Source organism: Channa argus, chromosome 9 (assembly GCF_033026475.1).
Source record: "Channa argus isolate prfri chromosome 9, Channa argus male v1.0, whole genome shotgun sequence".
NCBI lineage: Eukaryota > Metazoa > Chordata > Actinopteri > Anabantiformes > Channidae > Channa > Channa argus.
Window position 1 is genome coordinate 5,715,592 of NC_090205.1, and position 24,767 is coordinate 5,740,358.

A 24,767-nucleotide genomic window follows, 5' to 3' on the forward strand; every position below is an offset into this window, starting at 1 on the left:
GCACAGCGGGATGTCATGGACAGAAACCATATAGTGACGCTCTCACACCTACGAGCACCGGCCTGTTGACACTAAATTCACTAAGAGGTGATCTATAAGAGCTGAAATGTATAATTGCACATAGGCTGCAGCTGCTGTCACCATGGCAACTTGGACTATCTTTGGTGTGAATAAGATTGACTCTGGCATACAGAACTATCTGTACTACTATGACTTCTATACAAACAAAGCACAACCTATGCGGTCTAATGTACTTTATATTTATGTACACTGTTGAAAATCTTTTATATTCCCATGAAGAATTTTATTTACCGAAATATGGAATGAAAAGATCCAGTTTTGTCATCACAAATACAGAATTTGCTAAATAAATAACACAGCAGTCGAATCAGCAAGAGTGCCGTCAAAACTGTCTAGTGGTGGTATCAGAGGACAAGTGTTTGGCCTTGTTTCCCATCTTGTCAGGTGGTTTGGAGACTGCTACCTGTCCTCTGAAACCACATCCACCTCACTGTCATGGAGGGTCAAGGAAATTTGGCTTTATGTACAAGGGACCTAACATTGATTGCCGACACACTGTAGGGAGACACAGTCCACAGAGAAGGTAGGAAACGTTTGTCACAGCATGGACAAAATTTGAATGAGCCATTTAATGGATGCTGGATGATGACACACACACACACACACACACACACACATATAGAAAACACAGTTGTCAGTTGGCATCAGTGATTGCACTTGTTTATGGATAAATATTGTCACTGTGATTGAATGACAGTTTGGCAAATGGCTGGTGCATGTATATACTATGGGTGATTAACAGATGTGGAGGTGGCTGAAACAGCTGGAGAACATCAGGTCCGCGAAGATCTGAGGAAGAAAGAACGACGTGGAATCCGACGTGGAGTCCAGTGATGACCAGCCGCACATGCTACTTGTTGACTGGACTTCACGAGTGTTAAACATAAAACGACTTCTCTCAAAGCTTTCAGTGATTGAAGTCTTGAAAACAGCCACATTATGTTATGAAGGGTGGAGTGTGTGAGCCGCTCACTTATCCACACAGAAGTGCTACCATCCATTGAATTATATAGCCAATGTTAAGTGTGTGTGTGTGTGTGTGTGTAGCACTGGCTGTTTACAGTAGTAAGCGACGCCAGTTTACTGCGCAGAAAATAAAAAAGTCAGATGCACAAATAGCAAATGCAAGTTTAGCTTAAGTTGGTTGCTGTTTCGGTGGCATCTTATATACACGAGTGTGAGCCTCAGGTGGACTGCAATCAACTTCGAGACACATCCCAAGGATAATTAAAGCAAAAAGGCTTCACCTGCCACAGCAACACATCTGAATGTGAATGAGCTTGTTTTTTAAGAATCTTTCGCCTGTATAATTAAATTTGCAACACAATCCAATGCGAAAAATAAATACATACAAACGGGGCCGTGAATACAGTCTGAAGCAAGTCGCGAACAAAACTTTGAATCTTGTTCCCAGGAGAAAACAGAGACTGAATGAGTAGTTTTTGTCTTTAAACAGAACTTAAAACACTGTACACTAGAGGTCCTGTAACAGCAAAGCACATTTTTACATCACATTAGATCAAATTAAACATCGAGAGGCATCTACTTTCATTCAATTAAGCAAAGAGCCTTAGTCAGCAATAAATCATTCAATCCATAGTGACGACAAGGTTTTTTCACCCCAACAATTTTCAGTGTCCAGACACAGATCGCGACATCACCAAATCACCTGTAGGAAACAGTGGCTGCAGGGGTTTGAACTTTGCTGAAAACACGAAATTAATTTCTGGATAATAATCAGGCTGTTGATTTTGCAGATTTCTGCTCTCTGACATCCATAAGAAGGGATTTCAGAATTCAATCAGTCCGTGAAAAACGCTCCAACTTCACTGACTGGAATGTGGCCTCATCATGTTGGAGACGGCGTTAAGGTTTCATGTTGGTGAAATCAGAGGCCTCAGAGATAGAGGGCGAGTGGAAACCACCACCGCTTCCTCGAGGGGCATTACAATGGTATATTTTACTCAAGTCGTGTAGACACCTTGTAAAACTGTTTGAATTATGGAAGAGGTGGACGCACTGTGGTCCTGTACTTTACTGTATGTGTAAAAACGGTCACATTTGATTTGCTAGGACATAAAAAAGTAGGGTTGGATGAGAACATACCACATGCTAAACATCTTTATTTTATTTTATTTTTTAAAATCTATAGAGTGCTATGGTGATTTTCCCAGTCCTGACGCCCTGTGTAGTGTATGCACACACAGTGTTTACGAGAGCTGCTTTTAAAGTGTCACTTTGGCGAGTCCTTCGTGTGCACTCAGAAGACACGGCTTGCTTCTATAGAGCTACTGACACTAATGGTACAAGCTGCTTATGGTTTTACCACTGCTGGGAATAAAGTGCACCTCGCTGCTGGAGTCACTGAATATTTTACGTAATCATAGCGGCTCACTTTGAGAGTGCTCCTGAAAATCCATCTATAAAATTCAGTCTTGCAGTTGTGGGGTTCGGGACAGTGTGTATGTGGCAAGTCACTGCAGTGCGCGATGAGATCGGTGCGACGCTTTATATGATACTGATCACTGATTTTTTTAATGCAATGACTGAGGCCGCTGTGTGTTTTCTCACAAAAACTCTTTTCTATTCTCTATGTTGTTATTTAGTAAAGTCATTAGCAACTACAGTTAGGACATTGTCAGTTTTCAAACTCTTCTTACAAAAATTCAGGCAGTATTAATGGAAATTAGCAGCAACAAGTGGAAATTCATTTTACTGCCCCCAAGTGGCTTTTTATAATTAGTTTAAAAATACCACATGCTATGTTTAAAGTGTAGGTGTGAAGTATAAACTGTCATCTCTCTTGACCCTGATTAAAACTTCCGAAGACGTTCAACAAATACACCGAAAACTTCAGAAAATGGATGACAATTAATTCGATTTAGTTTTTTTGGTTTTTTGCACACACAAATCTTATAAAACCCTCTTGTAGCTGTGCAAGGCTCGGGTCAGCCGGCCACTGGAGGAGCTTACATAATAACACATGCCCCCATTTTAGAAAAAGAAGCAAAAACAGCTGAGTGCACAACAATCAGTGTTGCCCTGCTCCTGATAGTGTTGTTGCTCGCGGACCGTTTGCTCCTTAGCAACACATCTGCCATGTTATAATCAGTGCTTGGGTCGGGATGTCCCCCCCCCCCAAACAGCAAGCCAACCACAAGCACGGAAGGCTTGAGCATTTCCACCTGCAGACAACATGAATGATGCTGGACTTTTGATTAATGTCAACGCTCAAACTTATGAAGCCTTTAAGCAACAAGTTGAAGTCAAGCCATTTCGCAAACAGATGATTAACAATATATTCACTTTTATTATTAAATTATACATCTATACAATAGATCCTTAATAAAACTGCAGCTATACAAATCATTAAGAAGAAGTACCCACATGATATTAACCATTGCAGTATAACCTAAACACTCTGAGAGGTAAGTATTCATTCTCTGACACTGGAGATTTTGCAGATCAGCTGATTCGAATGTTATCACCCCCCTGGTGACAAAGAGCAACAAAATCAAACCGATTGCCCATGTTATTGATCTTTTCCTAAACCTGACCAATCAAGTTATTGTCCCCTTGCTCACGGGATGATGAAGCTCGTGGGGAGGTGGAGGAGGTTTGTTCCATATTACTGAATGCAGTGGTAACATTCGAACAGGCGATACTCACACTTCACATTCACATCTTGAGACATACTTAAGATTACAAGGACATGCACAGATAGAGTCCGGAGGCTCGAGAACCCATCTTCTCACCGCTCCCATGTGCCACTTTCAGTCGCATACTCCTTAACTGTTGGGCTCTAGCGAGGGTGATACTGTTTATCAGTCTTTTCGTCCATCTGTCCATCAGTGCATTGGTGAAAAAAGTGGAATCAGAGTGAAAGACTCACTATGTTGGACAGCTTTCCTTGTCCAACACTTAAGCTCATGGCAAGATGCTGTAAAAAGAATTCCTGTGGGAGTCCTCAGATGCCTAGCATGTTAAACTCAATGTTGCAGCGAAGAGCAGCGGTGGATGGGGACTTGAATGACTTTTGACATTATGGTAACATTGCTTTTCTCATGGCCAAAATCTGAAAACAAACTGGCTTCACCTTTTTTGTTGAAACCCTTGTTTCAGTGTCATGTGCATCACAGGCAGAGAACCTCTTTAGTAGGTGACTTCAGTCATGACTTTGCTTGTGTGTGTGTGCGCATGTTTATCTTCTTAGGATCAACCAGAGTATGATGTATAAAAGTATTCAGCTTGAACTATATAGAAAACACACCGTATCCCTGTATTTCAAACAGCACAACAAAAATGTCAGTTAGCATATTAAAAAAAAAAGCTCTAAGACCTGCTGGCTAGTGTGTAAAACAACGGACAAAGTAAATGTTGGGTCTATATGGTCTGTAGTAGTAGTAGTATTAGAAATCTCCCAGCCTCAGTTGGGATCATTATCATGCCATTGAATGGTAAAGGTATTAGTCATCATCAGCCCATAGTCGTGGTTTGGTCGGCCACCTACTCCCTACTGACAGTCTGTGGTTATTATGGGATGTGAGGAAAACCTGGGACATCTAGTGGATGTGGTAAATATTACAGGTGCCTGAGTTGCATATGGTGACGTAAGTTAGAGTCAACAGAGTCTTTGTAGTGAGAAGGTTGAAGCGCTGACACTGGCCGATACCTATGGTGCTGATGACAACGGATAACAGCCATCGAATGGTGTGATAACACCCAACGCCACAAACACAGGCCTAACTTTCTATGCCGCCGTTTGCATGTCCCCTTATGTGTTTCAGCAGTGGTACAAACTCACTCGAGAGCTGTGACAAAGTGTAGTAGGTAGGATGTTACTCAAACGTTTTTCACCTCACCTGGAGTTTGCGGTGCCCGTACAAGTCCCCTGTACCAGGAGTGTGTGTTTGTCGCACTAGTTTGTTCCTGCACCCAAATCAGAGGGGCACTGATTTCTAAGCCCATCAATGCCATTTTGTCAATGCTCCCAAAGTCCGTTTGGTAAATAGTTAAACCCCCTCATCGCATGTATTAGTGTTTTTCACGTTCATTCATTTCTTACTTCTGCTATACTGTTAATACACCAGGGATTTGCACAGTTTGATAAATATAATACTCCATGATTTCATAAGATAATGTTGGCTACAGATGATCAAATCTTCCATCTTGTCTTCAACAATATACTAGAGTTTCCTGGATTTACGGGACTTTTTCAGTTCGTCAAATCTCCGTGCTACTTTGAACTGTGCAGCGGAAAGGAAACATTAGCGACAGTCGCTCGTTGCTAATGGTCAACCGGCCGACGTGCACGGCTGGGTAATTCCAAATCTCTTTTATTCAGTGCATGTGGGCTGCGGGACGGAATGACAATAAGCTGTTCTGTATGGAAATGTGACTGCCTCAGTGCAAATCAAAGGAATAACTTCTAAAATGTTAAAATAAAAACTTGTATGCAAATTAGGCACTCATACAGTATAGGCAGTATTGTCCCCGTTTGTCCCTCTACGGCACTCACCACCACCAGAAAAATAAAGACAGCAGCGAATGTACGCATATCTTACAGGCCTGGCCTACATTTCCTGACTTGCGAGTACAGTTTAGTGAGTCCCACTGAAATGTGGAAATATTCAGCATTTGAGGGTTTCGAACAAAACATTTGAAGTTGTGCACATTCAGGATGGACGGCGGCTTCTGCTCACCGCACCCGCGGCGTCCAATCCGTCCACCCCTGCGGGCAACAATCGTCTTTTTTCTTTACACATTTTGCAACAACAGAAACCACAGCAGCTCTATTCGCACAGTTTCACCAACATCAAATACACTGTAAAGGTTGAGCCACTTGCTTGGAGTTGAGCATTGAAAGATTGGGCTTTTTGCAGTGTCCCTGGGAGACCCCCAGGGCACGAGAAATGTTTGTTGCGAGAGATGCTGCGAGGGGCACGTTCACCTGTTGGTTCTGTATAGGAGAGAGGTAAGTTTAGGCCCACCGAGTGCGCACTGAAGTCAGATGTAGTACTCCTTCATGTTGTCCCTGACTGAGTTGTGGAGGTGCAACTCTGTCCTGTAGTCCGTGTACATGCTGTTCCTGTGCTCCTCTTTGATGCTGCTGCTGCTGCTCCTCTGCGCCCGCCGCTGCTGGTAGAGGAGGCGGCTTATCACAGCCAGAGCGCACGCCGCGATGAAGACCACTGCCGTGACCACGCCTGAGGACACAGCAGGGAGGATGCATCAGACAAGGCTGTAGGAGCAGCGCTGTTCCCATTAGGCTCCTCATTTTGATCATCTACACTGAGTTTATCACTGAGTTTCACAATGTAATATTCTAACCGTTACACACAAAATACTGCGCTTAGACACAGAGCGCAGACCCCGTAACCACGTTAACACGGTGTCTAGATGTTAATTATTGGACACACAGATCATTCAAACGGTGTCAGCGTGTGCTTGCAAACACATCTCGTTCCTCTGACAACGCGGCCACGCAGAGACGCATAATTACTATGAGTCGTTTCAGTGTTGACTTATTGACGTTCTGTTAGTTTGTTGAAATTGTGAATTAGTTTTTGTGCTAACAATGTAATTACAGCGTTTTTGACTGTAATGTACTTGCAGAAAACCTAGACGCATATAAAACATTCCCTCTTTGTTGTAAACATAATGCATTGAACAGTGCATTGAATTAGACGGAAAGTTTTTTTTATTTTAATGAGGAAAATATTTTCCTATTTACTGTAGAAAAATCTAAAGTTCATGTCCATAAAATCATCATACAGTAAAATTAATGCTGAATGAGATTTGAAGGACAGGTTCCCCTTTTTTCCAAATGTGCCTTAAAACAACATCTTGGTGTCCACATGAACACTGGAGGAAGTTTTACATGCTGTGATCATTCCTCTTGTTCATGGTGGTCACAAAGATCCTTTCCTTCTTCTTCTTTTCCTTTCAGCTGTTCCCTTTAAGGGGTCATCACAGCGAATCATGTGCCTCCATCTAACTCTATCCTCTGCATCCTCTTCTCTCACACCAACTAACTTCATGTCCTCCCTCACTACATCCATAAATCTCCTATTTGGTCTTCCTCTAGACCTCCTGACTGGCAGCTCCAACCTCAGCATCCTTCTACCAATATATTCACAGTTTCTCCTCTGAACATGTCCAAACCACCTCAATCTGGCCTCTCTGACCTTATCTCCAAAACATCTAACATGAGCTGTCCCTCTGATGTCCTCATTCCTGATCCTGTCCATCCTCGTCACTCCCAAAGAGAACCTCAACATCTTAAGCTCTGCTACCTCCAGCTCTGCCTCCTGTCTTTTCTTCAGTGCCACTGTCTCTGTCTCTGTCTGCTTCCTGCTCCACACCAGTCACCTCTTCTACTCTTTGTTCTCTTTCATTTTCCTCGTTCATCAACTCTTCAAAGTTCTCCTTCCATCTTCCCATCATACTCCTGACACCTGTCAGTACATTTCCATCCTTATCTTTAATCACACTAACCTGCTGCACATCCTTTCCATCTCTATCTCTTTGTATGGCCAACCTGTACAAATCCACCTCTCCCTCTTTAGTGTCCAACCTAACATACAAGTCCTCATATGCTCTTTGTTTGGCCTTTGCCACCTCTATCTTCACCTTACGCTGTATCTCCCTGTACTCCTGTCTACTCTCTTCAGTCCTCTCAGTGTCCCACTTCTTCTTAGCTAACCTCTTTCTATGTATACACTCCTGAACTTCCTCGTTCCACCACCAAGTCTCCTTGTCCACTTTCCTCTTTCCAGACGACACACCGAGTACCCTGCTACCTGTCTCCCTGATCAAATTAGCTGTAGTGGTCCAGTCATCTGGAAGCACCTCCTCACCACCAGCATCATTTTACACACCACCATCCTGTGTTGTCTGGCTACACTCTCCTCTACCAATGCTTTACAGTCACTGATCTTTTTCAGATTACAGCGTCTACACAAGATGTAGTCTACCTGAGTGCTTCTCCCTCCGCTCTTGTACGTCACCCTATGTTCCTGCCTCTTCTAGAAGAAAGTGTTCACTACAGCCATTTCCATCCCCTTTGCAAAGTCAACCACCATCTGACCTTCTGCGTTTCTGTTCTGAAGACCAAACCTGCCCATAACAGTCTCATCACCTCTGTTACCTTCACCTAAATGTCCATTAAAATCTGCACCAATCACCACTCTCTCACCTCTGGGGATGCTCTGCATCACTTCATCTAACTCACTCCAGAATTTCTCCTTCTCTTCTAACTCACATCCTACCTGTGGTTCATAACCACTAACAACATTGAACATCACGCCTTCAATTTCCAGCTTCAGACTCATCAACCTGTCTGCACCAACTCCTCTTTCAGGATAACTCCTGCTCCATTTCCCTTCCTATCTGACCCACAGTAGAAAAACTTGAACCCTGCTCCTAAGCTTTGAGCCTTGTACTGATATTAGAGCATTAGTATAAGGTTTTATATCTTATCTTGCACAGTTTCTATAATAAATGGTGCAGACGTTTAAAATTGACTCTTCACTGAGCTGATTTTAATAAATGAAAAGAATTAATTGATCTAATCCTTGAAGGAATAATTTGACATTTAGTCAAACATGCTTGTTCCCTTTACTTGCTAAGAGTTACAATAGAAGCTCGATACCAGTCTTACATGGGTACTTCCTCCCTAGGGTCTCCACTGGTTGCCTGGAAACTGGTCCCAGCCAAAAATACAGCACACAACCCCCCGTTAAACAGGAAGTTGTTGCTTTTACACTTAGCTTTTCGTGATTAGACAAACAGTGTTTAATGTGTTAATTAGTGAATCTCAGAGGCACTGGAGGGCTGAATTTGTTAACTCTGAACAGAGCCAGACTAGCTTTTACCCCCTGTGTCTCCATCTCCTGACTCTGGTGATATATTCGCCACATACCTGACAGTAATGTGATATAGACAGTCTTATTTAAATTTGGGTTTTAAGTACATTTCCAAAAATGGCAGTTTTTCTAACTCATGTTAAGCTGGTTTAAACGCTGTATCTAGTCCACAACAGTAGGCACCATCACCTGGTATAATAGGTTTTCATTTTTAGCTCATTTTGAGCCCAACAAAATATTGCATAAACATCAAGGCCTAAACCTTGATCCCTAAACTCCACCTGAAAGTTCATATCTCTTCCCCTTATATCTGAATTCTTTTGTTGGTCTCATACTGGCCCTGCAAATCGACCCTGAACATCTTTAGCATCGACAAAGTGCAAAGGTTCCCGGTTTATAATGTACATTGAAATTCTTTAACATCATCAAGTGAAATGCAGTTTCAAACTAATTAAATGAAATGCCACAAAATGATGAAAATGAGTTTCGGCTGAGACTGAATTATTGAGACATAAAAAACAAAACAAAACATAAAACAATCAAGACAGAGGCAACTGGAGAGAATGACAAATAACAATCAGCCGGGACTCGTTTTCAATTAGGCAGAGAATAATAAACCAGCACAGCAGAGAGAGGAAAAAAACAAACCGGCTATCACTCGCAAATCCTTCTGGGTTCCAGCACCACGTGGCTCCTTATCTTTATTGGCTGTTACTGCCTGATCTGGAAAAGCAGAAACAGACAAATTAATTAATGCCTCTATCAAACAGGTGACACACGTGTGATGTGGAGATCTCTGGAATCTGGATACCACCTTTATCAGTGAAGTGTTGTTCAATAGCTCCCCTGCTAAGCTCCAGCATTACAGCACATTAGGTTACACGATAACCGAATCATGTTGATTTGCACTTTCAGTTCCCTCCTTCTCTTCGCCTACTGTAAGCGCCACCATGTCTGCTCTTGTTGTTCCCTCTCTAGCCGCCTCTCTGGCTGCCTAGATGACATTTAAATGTCATCGACATCATCACGTCTCAATATCTTCGATTTGGGTTTTTAATCCCTGATAGAGAGGATTGGTCAGTCAAAGTCGGGGGGGGAGGATTAAGCTGGTGTGTGCTGACACAGTGAGTGGGGTATGAGAGCGAAGCAGCCTTTAAGCAAGTGGTTGGTGGCTGTGAAACTCTAGTTCCCACTTGTATCTAAATGTGAACACAACATTTGTGTTGTTTTTCAGTTTTTTAGCATTAGCACTTAATAATCCTTCAAAATATAGCTCTCACACACACACACACACACTCACACACTCACACATGTGCCTTGCAAAGATGAATTACTGTACAGGCCCACCAGGCACTGGCCTAGGGGGACCCTGGATCCACACGTCCTCCAGCATGAAGTGCATGTTAATATTTACAGAAAGCTTAGATAAAAGATGCAAAAGGACCAGAAAGACCTGAAAAATCATCCCAAACACACACACAAAAAACAAAAAACAAAATCACACATAAAGACGCCGGTAACCGAAGAAAGAGAAAAGCACTGATAAAAACAGAGACACACGGTGATTATAAATATACCCACGATGTCATCGTGAAGATGAATACTTACAGCATTAGACACAATATGACAATATGTCTAAATAGACAAAGCTACAAAAATGGATGCAAAGTGAAAAAAAAGCAAAACAATCCAAAGAGAACAAAAACCAGACGAGAAAAAGACACAAAAGACCAAATATATAAACTGATGAAGCTACAAAAATGGATGCAAAGAAAATTTAAAAAAAGCAAAACAATCCAAAGAGAACAAAAACCAGACGAGAAAAAGACACAAAAGACCAAATATATAAACTGATGATCCCAAACAGTAAAACAATGACTAAAATAGACAAATAACAAATATATAAATTCAGCAAACTTTCAAAAATAAACACAAAATGACCATCATGCTGTGGTGCACCTAACACACACCTATGAGTGTCAGTGTGTGTGTGCAAGTTGGTTTTCAAACTGAGGGGAGACATTTTATTTTATCTGAGCTTCTGGAGTCACGTAAAGACAAATAAGAAAACATTTTCGTGTAAAACTCCCATTTTACATCTAACTGTCCACCCCCACGGGGGTCATTCCAGACGTAGGATGGAGACTCTGTGCTTTATGCAGCACCTTAATAAAACCCTCCAACCATAACAGTCTTCCCCATTCAAGTGCATCATTCAAAAGGGAACAACAACACTATTACGCTCTTACACAAATTCAAAACAACTTTCAAGTCATTTGTGTTTCTCTGAGATCTCCATCAGTGAAAACAGAGATAATGCATCTGTTGTGTCAGACGGCTGACGCGTGTCGGCCTTGAGCAGTCTGCAATTAGCTGGATTCACAAGTCAGTGGTTAAAAGTCAGTTTTCAACGCTGTAACAGTTCAACAGGAAGCCAGTAAGTGTGATTGGTACGCTTTGATTTGTTTATAGTCAGAAAGCCTGAGGCCTGCACCACAAAGAAACATCGTGAAATAGCAGCTTTACTGAAGCTTATCTCGTGTTTCTGCTATCACACAGCTACAGTGGAGAACACATGTTTTAGTAGAAATATGTTCCCAAACTTATCTTTGTGTGGAGAGGTGCTGTCAATGCCTCCCGTGAAGACAGACTCATTGAACAGCAGAGCAGAAATAATCCCTTTTAATTGCCTTGGAGAGAGGCTCACTCTTCTGACCAATCAGAGAATTCAGATTGTTTCTGTTTTAAGTTTTACAGCTTCTCATCTTTGCAATTCGATGATGACTAATATTTGAAGTGTTGGTGCAAAGTGTGATGGAGTGTAACAAACAGTGGAGCAGGGAAAGTACAGAGGATCAGATCCAGCCTTACATCAAACTCCTTTCCGTGCATCACACCTATTGCTTTCTGTGTAGACGTCAGCACGGTGCACGACTACTCAGAATGACTAAAACATGCTACCAAACGTTCTGTCATCATCAAAAGAAAAATAGCATTGAGTGTAAAAAACAAACAAACCCTATATTATTGTAGAGGTTTGCATCCTCCCTTAATAGACCCTCTGGGTAATTACTCATATATGAGGTGTCTGATGATCATAAAATTCAGCCGAGGAGCAGAGCTTTTCTCATCAGCATGTTGTGTGAGTGGCATTACATACAGATAATTATGATAATCTCATTATTCATTTATGGCCCCACGTTGATAAGCTAAATCTTACAGTGTGACAGAGGAGCTGAGTCTGCTCGACACATGACGCATTTCTTCTGTGCTCACAAACAATTTTGGTTTAACTTTGTTGAAACAATGAATGTTCGTATTTCTAAAAGCAGCTATGCTGTAGTGGATGTCAGTTTGTCTGAGATGGTGGACAGTACGCTCCAGGATCAGGCTCCAGATTTTCAGAAATGTGGGTAATTGATGTGTCAGTTGTGTCATTTTTTAAAACTTAATCTTAAATCTACAAAATGACAAAAGTAAAAACTGCCCTTATGACTTGTTTTGTCACTTATTTGTTCATTTATGAGAAAAATCCACACATTTAAGAACCTTGAAGTTTTTGTTGAACAAATAACTGCAAGGATCACATGAAGATCACGTCTGTAGATCTTTCGGGATCACTGTCAATTGACCTACAGATGACCTCAAAGACATTGCGTCCACGTTTTCACTTTGTATATCACATAGTTGTGTGTAGCTTCATGCGTGTGATTGTGTTTCACCTTGCAGAGTGTGTGAGGTGGACTCCGCCAGCGCTCCACAGTTTGACTGGACCAGCGGACCGCGGATGGTGACCAGTGAGCTTCCTCGATTTGTCAGCGCTGCCTTCAGCGGCGCCACATGATTGAACTGGACGGAGGAGAGGCAGCCAACGAAGCCTTTCGAAGCCGCCTGCATTACGTCCTCACTGAAGCTCTCCGTCCCTGCAGGGACACAGGCGACAGAAGCGTGTGTGGTTTACTGAAGTGCATTACTCATATTCTGAGTTTCCAAGGTAGGAACCACAAAAGTGGGGAAGAAGTAGAAAAACAAAGCCATGAAGTGGGAGTTTTCAGCACTTTTTCCAAACATCACGGGAGCACTTACTGGTGACTTTGCCCAATGTCAGGGATCTGATTAAGATCAACTCTGCATCAGATGACAGCGTGTACTTTCTGTGGATGTCCTGGTCGATCTGGTTGAGTGGAGAGAAATCAAATAACAAGGCGATTACAAGAAATCTGAACCGAGGTAACACCAGCAGCAGCAGCAGCAGCAGCAGCAGCAGCATATTTCAATACATTATAGATTGAGAAGTGTGTTCTCTGCAGCATCACACAAAACCATATCCACCCACAGTTAGCTTTGAAGTGATTTAGACCTTTCACTTGTGCTCTACAATGCTGACCCAGATGCATCACTTCACTTGATGATCTGCAATTGTTTGTGCATGATTTTTTTAGTATGCGCACCGCTGTTTATAAAATGCAGACAGGGGTTTGACAGTAGACCTGCTCTTCTGTTAAGTGTTTGTACAAAATGTAATTGTACGTACATGCTGATGTGACAAGTTGTTTAATTGTACAGAATTATTGTGTGTGTTCCACATTGTTTCTGTTCAGTCTCTGTTTTTTTTTTTTCAGTTGTAACTTCTTATTAAGTAGCTGTCTACAAATATGAATAAACTGTTATCTTACATTGTTCATTTGCATTGCGTTGTGGAGATGAAATTGATACCCCTTTATTACAAAGGAAAGCCACCATTTTCTCTGAAACAATTAGAGGCACAAACAAACAAAAGTAATAAAAGAAAAACAATGTTGAGAAATTTGAATATGAATACAATTCTGACTTAGCAGGATATTTTAAATCATACGTGAACAAAAGATAATAACTGGATTATAGTGATCTTTCAAATGGTTTCCTATAATGCAGCATCACATGTCTTCAGTCTTGTAATCCGTCATTTAGCCTCTTTTTATTCAAACCAAATCTTTTGGCCTTTGCTTTATTATAAAAGCAAAAGCTGAAATTGCCTTTTGTTTTTTTGTTGCTTATTACTTTTGTCAGTTTCAAGTTATTTCAGAGAAAATGATAGATTCTGCTTTTATTTTTCAACTGTGGCCATGTCTGTAATGATCTCAGGTTTCTCCTAATCTCACTTGAATAAAGCTTAACTAACTCTACAAGAGGGATGTTGTAACTCCTGCCAGTGCAAAGTGCTGTTCTTTAGTGCCGTCAAATTCCATCTAATGAAGACTTTTCGATGGGCCTGAAACTGCTGCAAAAAGCTACCAAGTGATTTGACGTTTGGCTACCGTGGGAACATTGATTTTGGTGAGCGTCAGGTCTAATGGTGTCTACATTTTTTGCTAATCAGGCTAAGAAAAGATCTGTGGAGATCTAGCTTACTTCTAATTTTATTTCCACGCCAGAGTGAAGCACTAAACCTTTCAAAAGCCCTTTCAAGACATGGGATATGTAACAACGCTGCATTCATCAGTCCATTAAAGACTCAGACTGATTTTCTGTCATTCAGACATCGGTCACTGTGCATTAATGGTCTTCACGGCTTCATCCAGACATAACCACGACCGTGATGGAAAGAACCACAGTACGGACTCAATACTTGCCATACGTACAAGATTGGACAGCACATCGAGTCACGTTTGAGTTTTTATTTTCCATTTAAAGATACATTTTAATCCAACTTAGCTTTTTATCTTTTTATGCAAATCTGTAAATCACTGAAAATATCGAATAAAACTGAGCATTTCAAATTTCCTTCATGTGATATAACAAGGTATAAACTTATTATCAGACCACCCGGAGGCAGGATGGGCTGACGACACCTCACGTTGAAGGGGGAAGGTGTAAATGCTGGGACATTTTTCAACCTTTGATTCACATGAATTCAACACGTTCACATGCTGTGAGACAAATGGGAAATTCTTTTCACACCTGCTTTTAAATCTGGCGTTAAGTGACTCTATAAATAGTATCAATGCTGGCGCTTATACGTAGGACTGAATTACTGAATAGGTGGAAACTACCCACAATTTGACACAAAAGAACCAAAAACAAGCAACACAACTAGAAAGAAAAGCGGGATTATGTTTCTCATAATCTGTCTAAGCTTCTAGGATGAAACAGATTCACCTTGGACTTCGGGACACACACACACACCTCTTGCTTTACTTGAACAGCACACAACTGGAACTGTACATTGCTTCCTGAATATCGCTGCAGAACCCAAACCCTCACTGCAGACGCCACGTGCCCATTACTCACCTGAACATAGAGGCTGTCGCCCACTCGGTGCATTCTGATTCGATGGAGACGTCCGTCTGCCAGGTTACTGAGAGCGGGGCTGAACACATCTGGACTCCTATCTGTCTGGAGGCGATACCAGATCTGCAGACTCCCTGGATACAAAGGGGGGAAAAAGACATGTAGGAATCCCCACCTGACCTCTTTCAGATGATTGATTCATCACCGTGTTGCTTTAAACATGAGCTGCATGGTTTAAAATGTGTGCATATGGCATTATAATGCCAAATGGGCACAATACATAACACTATCTGCTAAAACGATGGGGATGCTTGTTTATAAATAGATCACTATATCTGTCTTCAACTGCCTTTTGAGATGTACAAATATTTATCTCATAGCTTCTCACTCCCACACTGAATAAGTCAATATGTGCTCAGCGTTTCTCCCACACACACACACACACACACAGTCGCCGCCAGATAAAAGAGTCAGAAAGCTATGCATTGTCAAGTGGAGCTGGGTCAATATTACAATTCCCAGTCTCTAGGTGAAGGGCTTTTGTGCTGTGATTCATTTTAAACCCTGCGAGTACTCCTATAGATGAAGGTCAGCGTGAATGAAGTGTCTCCTGTGCCCTTCGGTGTTTACAGAGACCCGAGGAGCGTGGGCGTCGAGATTTACCACAAAAAGAGTGTATTAGGACGCCGACCCCGTCTAACGACTGCACATAGGTGTCACTCAATATGATGCTCCGCGGTTTGGATACAGCTTAAAAGGCCGTCAGCTTAAGGCTTTGAGGCTTTTCTTGTGTCAAAAGCTGAATTAAACAGTGTGATGACAGCACAAAATACCCTGTAACAAGTGTTAAATATGAAGCCCCCTTTTCTGAATATGTCTCGGGGCTTAAAGTGAGACAGTTTAGTCTAATCAAAGTTGAATTTGCGTGCGTGTGCGTTTATGATGTGAAGACTGTCAAACGTTTTCCTTTGGATAAACAAGGACTTTGATTTTGCATGAGCACTGACTGAAGTTATTGCAGTATGAGACTTTCAATACAGAGCAAATCTTTTTAAAGATGCAGAGGAGGAGCACAACTGCGGAGGTTAAATCTGATCATTAGCCTATAATCAGTTTGCACAAAGCTGTGGGGGAGGCTCCGGTATTATATTACTGCGAGCTGCCGTGGCAGCAGCAAGATACACATTAGCTCCGTGCTCACAGTCAACTTCATTTTCTGCTCTGCTCCTCATCTGTCAACAATTCAACATGCAAATAAACTTGAAAGATAAACGCATATAGAAAAATTTGTGCTCGATTTCAGATTTCAAGTTTTAATTAAGACGCCTCAGACTTCCTGAGACTGGTGCGTCTGCACATGTGCTAGAACTCTGCTCTTGCTGGAGGTTAAATGGATTTATGATTGGATGCTGTGATTGAATTTTACCAGATTCCATTTTATTCTGCCTAGAAAGGATCATTTCTGGCTGCTTCCACGTGAACTCATGTGTCTTGATTTGAAGCAAACCAACCTGCTGTCAACGCAGCAATCTCGTGTGTGATAATGCAAGATTAGCATGCGAGTTCCTTGAAATGTTTCCGTGATAATGAAAAAAGTAAAAAGTGGAAAGTTTGCATACCCACACTTTCCAGTGGCAGAAAGAGTAAAACAAAGAATGTTTATTTAATATTTATTAAAATTTTTAACACAATTTATTTTAGTACAAATGTTAAGTAAAAAGTTTATATCCCCCTCGAATAACCTTTCAACTTAATTAACTTTCATATGTAAAATCAGGTGTCTGATCTTTAAAAAACAACAACAACAAAAAAAAGGAGTCTGTTAACACTTCATTCTTGATGAGTGGCATTGGGTGTGTTAAATTTGCAATTTGCACGCGGCTAGACCTCCAGGGGCAGACTCAAGCTGTTTGCTGATAGCAACAAAAACAATGGGATCAGGAAAACAGCTTTCAGAAGACCTCAAAATGAAATTGGTAAACCTTGATAAAGCTGGAGAGGGATATAAAACGTGTTTAGTGTTACCCGCACCAGCTGTGAAAAAGCGAATTCAAAAATGAAGGAAACACAGACCCACTAAGGGGGGGGGAGTTTTGATACGAGGTTAGTTGGTCTGACAAGACCAAAGTTGAATTACTTGCACATTTAGGTGTGGTTACAGGAAAAAATGAGGAGCCCGTGAGCCCCCCACCCCCCCTCAACGATGACAATAAATCTATTCTTCTGTGTTTTGGGGGTGTATATCTGCATCGGCCACTGGAGCTCTGCATAAAGAGGAAGGAAGAATGAATGCAGCCCAATGTCAGGTTCTTAAGCAAAGCTTCCTACCAGCAGTACAAAAGCTAAAAGTGAAGAGGCAGTGGATCCTTCAGCAAAACAATAATCTAAAGGACAAAGCAAAGTCATCTCAGGAACGGTTTAAAAAGAACAAGGGAAATGTTTTACCATGGTTCCATATTTTCCACATTTAAAGAAAGCTTTAAATCACGCAATTAAGAGTTAGGAATTGGCGACAATCACACCTGAAAGGATACGAAGGCTGCTCATATGGAACCCAAAGTCGGAGGAGGCTATAAAGGCAAAGGGAGGACATACAATTTAATACATTAGAGGAGATTTCATAAAGCAGGAGGAAAATACAGATTTGCTTTGTCTTCTCCCACCCCACCCTCATCTGTGATGCAATCTTCCAGCTTCTGGTTGACTAAACACAGCTAATCCAGACAATGTGCACTGGCTAGTGCAGCGATAGTTGGAAAACAGGCAGGAAAAGAGTCTTGAAGACCTGGGTTGGGGAGCCCTACTGTGGTGCTGCAGATAACTGTCTGCTCATGTTTGTCATTTGTTTTTAATCAGTGTGATCGGTGTCAATCAGAACCACGAGGCAACGATATCCCGTTTTCCTTCTTTAAACCACACTGCAAGTGTGACAACATATTTTTCTCACTTTTTCTCAGTGGCACATCAAGAACAGAACTTAACGCATTCACATCGAAAACAGAAAAACAGTTTCCAGTTGCTGGACCAAAAATGCAAACCAAAGGCAAAAGACCTGAAAAGATGTGCACACAGCACTATAGGCTCCCACAAAACATTATTACAAAGCAACACTTTGATTTTGGGGAGATCTTTGTCAGGCATTGTCAAACCTTGTGAAACCTCAAATGTTTGCTTTGTCAGGAAATTTTCTGCGAGCTTATGGTGCCGTGTGCACATTCTCTCGGTTTTATTGCCTTCGGTTGCACATGATCCAATTTCAATGTAAAGTTACCGAAGACAGGAAAAAAGCACAACTGACAAGCTTGCTAGCAGTAGCCAACTGCTCGTTAACTCGTCTACGATTCTAAGTGACCAGTAAGTTAAAAGTTTATTTAGAAGGAAATCTCCGGAGGCAGTTTATAGCCAGAAAACTGAATAGTGCAATAAAGGAAATTAGCTACAATAGCGCCCCCATCGTGCCCTCTGTTCACTCAAAGGTCAGCGCTGTCCTGACTGCTTGCTCACGGTCAATAGAGCAAATTTGCAAGAGAAAGGTCAACAAAGTGGAATTAGACAATAAGGGAAAAAAGTTGCAGGGTTCGATTTCTCAGTGCTGTTTCTGACAACTCTCCCTCCTCGTTCCTGTCTCTCATCGTGACAAATGAAGGCAAAAATCGACAAGAAAATGGTTAGAAAAACAAAAACAACTGAGCTGCAAAAACAGTAAAAACCGGTGACTAAATCTGGTTTTAGTCAGCAAGCTGGAAATAAAAGTCTATGACTACCTGTGCCATGTACGAATAAAACCCTTCAAAATAAAGCAACATATTAAACTCACGGCTATCACGTTTAATCATTGTCATTTCAGGCAAAGACTGAAGACTTGAGGCCAATACCGAGATCTTTATACATTTAACAGAATGTCTCCATCCAAACGTTTGCCACCATATGATGATGTGAATTGTGCAGCATTTTATAGGATTTTTACATCTGACAGGATTTGAAATGGTTTCAAAGCCATATGTTTATAGATATGTCATTTCTGCATGAATGTAAGACACAAATGAGTAACACAAAACCCGTTCTGAATGAAAATGTTTAGCAGCATATGTTGCATCCATCCTGCTTGGGAAGGTGGTCAGTGATGTAGATTTCCTTATATAGCGACTGGGAGGTCACCTGTCCCCTGGTGTTATAGCAAAAATGAGGAATTCATTAGTGGCCTTGCTCTCACCGGAGACTTTTGCTAGACTATACCCCTGTTTCCGCCAAAGAGGAACATCTAAGGGCGTTTCTGATTTAAATCAATGGACCAGTTTGTTAACTGATACTTTGTTCTGGCTTGGTTTCCTTTCACACGTAGGAGACGTGACAAACCAAAATGCGTCACAAAAAGTCTTGCAAGAATTGTCTCGGTCGCTTGTTGGGAAAAGGGATCTGGGGCAGGAACATAAAACACAGGAAGTGGATCTTGCCGTGTACATGTGAAGGTTTGTAACAGTAACGAATTGCTATCACCGTGGTGATTCTCTGGGCAATAACTCAAGCAAAATGCTGCAGAAGATGCTAAATGTCAAAGATAAACATCCAAAAAACATTAATGCCACCACTTAACACAAAGATGATGAGTTGTTAACTAGCTGTTTTGCTAAAATCTGCTACTTTAGGTCCGATTGAATTCAAATTATACTTTCACCACAGAACTGCTCCAGATCTTGTTTAGGACACCATTCTGAACTATAGTTATACCCCTAAAGAAGTCCCTGGTCTGTGGGTAATTTTTTCTGAAGGTTCAGCATATATGGCTTTGGGGCCAGAAAGCACCCAGTACTTCACACCTAAGGCTGAGCAAAGCGGCTGTTCGGTTTTGCTCGCTGCATAAGTTAGCAGGGCAGTAACAGCACTATAGATTATTGCTGTAGTGGTCACTGAAATACAAATGTAGGTAGCAGAAAGTAAGCACCAAGTCTGCAGTGAGCTGAGAAAGTGGGGGGCTTAAACATCCTTCAAACATCCTGGGGCTTTGGCCCTGCAGTGAAAATGCAAATCACCAGGCATTAGAAGGGCCTTTATCCCAAGGAAGGTTCCTAAACTTTAGGAGAAAAGAAACTCTCAGACAGAAACAGACCTTTGGTTCCTCTTCCCTTTTCTCCATTTTGCTTTAAGTGAAAATGAAATAATAAATAATTCAATCTGTATTAGCGTAGAAGCCGTATGTACCATTCTTGGCCAGGATGACAGCGATGTACTGCTGGCCAAAGGTGCTGACGGTCAGCAGCATCGCCGGCCTCTGGGAAGTGACGAAGCTGAAGGCGACGTCCTCTCTGGCCCTGCTGCTGCTCTCCGTGGAGACGCTGGTGGCGTGTGAACTTCGGTTCTGCATCACTGAGAAAGGCTCTTGGAAGGTGTAGGTCACTGAGGACTCCCTGTCGAAGGACACCGACACCTCTGCACACAGAGAGAAAAGACCCGCTGTAGCTCACAGCCAACAGACACTGCAATGTTCACACAACCTTATCCTGTCATCAGTAGTGGGATGATAAATGTAATTTACATCTTGGGTGCAGGTAAAGGGGAGGCCATGGGATTTATTAATGAACATTTTTGGTATTAACTTTGAGCAGAAACAGTGAAGAAAACCACTGGGCTTAAATCAAACGTACTCCCTGTTAAACTTGAAAGAAGTGCATATGGACACGCGGAGATTTTCATTATGGCTGTATCAAGCTTTATGAACTTCTCCATAGTCACTCATTTGCTTCTACATACTGTATTTATTGAACTAGAATTACAGCCAGGTAATATTTTGCTTTTCACTGCCTCATTAAAGAGTCTTTGTACAGTATATGTTTGTTATTCATACAGGACAGTGGTCACAGTGCAATTGTTCAGTTGGATGTCTGTAGTACAGACTCTTCCTTCTTGGAATGTGGCCGAACAAACTTCACTGCTATCAGATAGAGGCAGGGGAAACACAAGCAGCCAGTCTCGGTTGGTAATGTCCTCACACCGTATCGCTATGTTTGAAGAGCCGCACACCGGCTATAACGTAACGTCGGATCCTACAGACAAAGCTGATGTTAGATATGATGTAACCCCTAAAAAAAGAAAACCAGATTTAGCGTCCGTCTTTCACTTCAAGGCTGCAGCAAAACAGTATTTCATATTATCTGTGTTTTTTGTTTTATCACCTCAGGAGATTTAACAGACTTCACACAGATCTTTGTCGAGCCGCAAAAGGCTCCGCACAACTATTTTCCTTTCACATGTGCAGTGGTGCTCCTCAAGCCTTGTAAACAGACCTTGGTGTGTACAGTTGGCATTGTTCTCTTTCGAGGCAGCTTGTTCTCTCCGGCAGTCGTAGCACCGTGAACCAGCACCGAGCCTGGGAAGAAGTTAAGTCTCGAGGATAAACTCCAGGAACAAAGTTGCGTTGTTGTTACTTAACCCATATGGTGGAGGGGTATAAAATGGATGGGTATAATTAAAACACTAGTAGCACGTTAATGTGGGAACACATAAGGCTGCAAAGACACCGAAAAACGAGTGAACTGAATCAACAACAAAAAAAAAAAAAACAATCACACCGACCGATGACAGTCACAAGCTGTTGGGAGAAGCTCTTCCAAGAGTAGACGTCGTCAACAGATGCTAAGATTTAAAACTCCATTTAGCAAACAAGCTGGTCATCTGTGGCTTGGTTTGATAGGTGACTGTAATTGTTTTACCATTAAACTCCATTTTGTGGGATTAATGGGGAGTGAAAGACGCAAACGTAGCCCCGGCTGGTGGCCCATCGTCTGAGACTGGACGCTCCCTACAGGATAATCGGGCAGGATGATTTCCAACTTGAGACTGGTCAGAATCGATTACTGGCCCAACTGGTCAAACTTAATGCTCCCGGTCTGGAGTCCTGCAGTGTGAAAGGAGCAGCAATGGCCACGATACAGTATTTAGCCTCCATCTTTGTTTTTCCCTGAAGCTTCAGAGACTCCAGTTCCCTGGAATCGCTGCTCTGAAGCGTGCGGTGCTGCATCTAGAGCAAATCTTCACCGACTTGCTCTTAAGATTAAATGATTAAAAACCTGTTAAATTGGTCTTTATCGTTGGTTAAATCTCAAGCAATTCTTAAAATGTAGTACCTGATGTTTTATATGTATAATTCAACGTTTCTTGTCCTCAGGTCTTTCTTGAAAAAGAGATTATGATCTGAATGAAAGGAGTAGAAACCAAATCTCCTGCACGCTGCTCAGGTGTTTGCATCATTGTTTCGTGCCTTGTTGAAACAAAACCGTCTGGCTTGTGTGAAGTATTTTCAACAACATGTCAAAGCTTTGTCAATCTGCCACTGTACCACCACACAAAGCATTTGTCTAAGCACAGCATTTCCTCCGTGGACTTTAACCCGACCCGTAGGACACGAATCAATGAGAGAGTCTATAACTGACAACCTGCTGTGACTCTTCACCACAAAATCTGTGGTGCTGCATGTTTCAAGTTGGAAATCCAGGGATACTGTGAGTATCTGTGAACAGGATTTGCTGTTTCCCGCCATAGATGCCATCTTCATATTTAACTAACAGTGTAAACATTGCAGTGTGCTGAGCCACATTTGCAGCCAGATTTTTCATCAGAATGTGCCCTAAAACACTCCTCTCTTACATCCTCCTGTTTGCTCGGCCTACTCCTCTTCTGTGTGTGCTGTGGGTTGGTGGTTGTGCTCTGTGCTCCCATGCAGCAGGAGGTAATTTGGTCTAATGCATTTTAAATGTTCTCGAAGTCTGGACAAGTATTAATGGCCTCTTGCATTACTTGCATTTTTATTGGTGCGGCGTAATGGAATCACGTTGACAATGATCGATTATTTGTTTGTTGCGATCAACATTAATCCCCAAAGAATTACATAAAGCACGCAGCTTTTGATTAAACATGCACTGACCGGGACTCACCTTGGTTACAGGTGGTTCCTCCATAGGCGGACTGCGAGCAGTCGCAGATGTAACCGTTGCTCTTTTCGATACACCTCCCTCTGTTGTGGCAGAGGCTGCTGGAGCCGCTGCAGTAGCCGGGACAACCGGAGCTCACCCCGGGTGTCATCTTGGCCCTCTCCTCCAGGTCGAAGCTCACGCCGTTGATGGTCAGAGTGCGGATGCAGCCGAGAAAGCCTCTCTGCTGGGATGCTGTTCCCCCTAGTAAGTGGATGGCCATTAGTCATATCTAATACTCAGTGGCTGTGCTAAAAACGTTTATCTTTGATGACTTCCAGCCCTGACGGCCCTAGAGCCTGATGAGGATTTACAGTATAAGTATTTGCTTCATTTCAGTGTGCATTAATATTAAGGTTTATCCTTAAATGCCTGCAAATATACTATGTAATGGACTAGACTGGTCTCCAGGAGACGCCGCAGAGATGCACACAGAAAAAAATGTTTGTGGCAGCTGCTAAGATGTTGTTCATTTCAAAGAGAGTTGGGATGGAAAATGACATCTATTACGAAAGCATCACCCAACGCAAGTGGGTACATTCTTCTTTCATAGCCCCTGGAGGCTCAAAAATGGTACTTGTTAAATCCATTTGAGTAGGGAAGCTCTTCCTGTGGACACTGCAGGCACATACAGCTCCTGCATTTCTGCCGTACGTCGGATGTTTACATATTCTGACGGCAAGAACGGCAGGGAGGCCATAATGCTACCACTCCTAATTTCTTTGCAGCAGCTCAGGTTTATATGTCAGAGAGCATCGTACATGACAGTGTTACTCCCTATCTGCACCTTTCTGCAGGCTTCCCCGGCTTTGGAGCCTCACTAACCTGCCCAGTGTTTTAGTCTGTTGCCTCTTGCTGCTCTTATTTTCGTTCCTCTCTCCTCCCCCCCCCCGCTCCCCCCCCCAAGCCGGTCGAATAATTCCCACAGCTGCTGCTTCCTAAAATCCCTCCGCGTCACGTTAACTACAGCAGCTTCACCCAGCAGATGTCCGTCCATCAGACCGCGCTGTTACGAGTTCAAAAGAAGAGTTCAAAACCACGTAGGCATTTATCTCCGAGAGGTAATTTTACTTATTTCCATTTGAGTTACTTTATTTCTGCGGTGCAGGTTGAAATGTGTTCATATAAAGGCATTTCTGCCCCTGAATTGCCGTCACCTTTGCTTGTATGCAAACTGGATCTGTGGCATTTAATACTGCTTCCATCTTTGAGAGCAATTACCGTGTAATTACACAGAAACCACAGGTATCTAAGGTAAACAGAAAGAGCTTTTAAAGTAAATAGTAAGCAGCCCTTCTGTGTTAAATGATATACTGTTGAGTTCCTGTATTTTGAACATGTTTACAGCTGTAATCACATGGTGAGATGAAAAACCTGTGAAACATTAATTTCAGTATAGTGCCCTTTCAAATATCTTGATATCACGATGTCCTTCACCACAGTTTTTTATAGTCCGTCTTCTGCCAAATACTGGTGTATTTAAGGATGTGATCAACTTCACGAGTGGAACCAGCACAATGCTGTTTGTCTGGTTAGGTCATGGTGGTTTTGCATGAAAAAGATTTCATGGGAGGTTTGTTTGAAA

At 42.1% G+C, this 24,767-nt stretch overlaps 1 protein-coding gene across 3 annotated transcripts in view; it reads right to left on the reverse strand.

Annotated features, from left to right (window-relative positions):
• Window positions 1–1,449: 1,449 nt before the first annotated feature.
• Window positions 1,450–24,767, reverse strand: part of cntnap5a (contactin associated protein family member 5a) — a 93,183-nt gene continuing 69,865 nt past the window's right edge. The window contains exons 17-23 of one of the 3 annotated variants that reach the window (XM_067516689.1): window positions 23,147–23,386; window positions 20,418–20,645; window positions 15,219–15,352; window positions 13,035–13,122; window positions 12,671–12,871; window positions 9,597–9,671; window positions 1,450–6,287 (exon numbers count right to left, since the gene is read on the reverse strand). In XM_067516689.1, coding sequence (XP_067372790.1) covers window positions 6,088–6,287; window positions 9,597–9,671; window positions 12,671–12,871; window positions 13,035–13,122; window positions 15,219–15,352; window positions 20,418–20,645; window positions 23,147–23,386 — 1,166 coding nt within the window. In that variant the 3' untranslated portion in view covers window positions 1,450–6,087. The other 2 variants (XM_067516688.1, XM_067516690.1) reach the window with 2 other exon arrangements.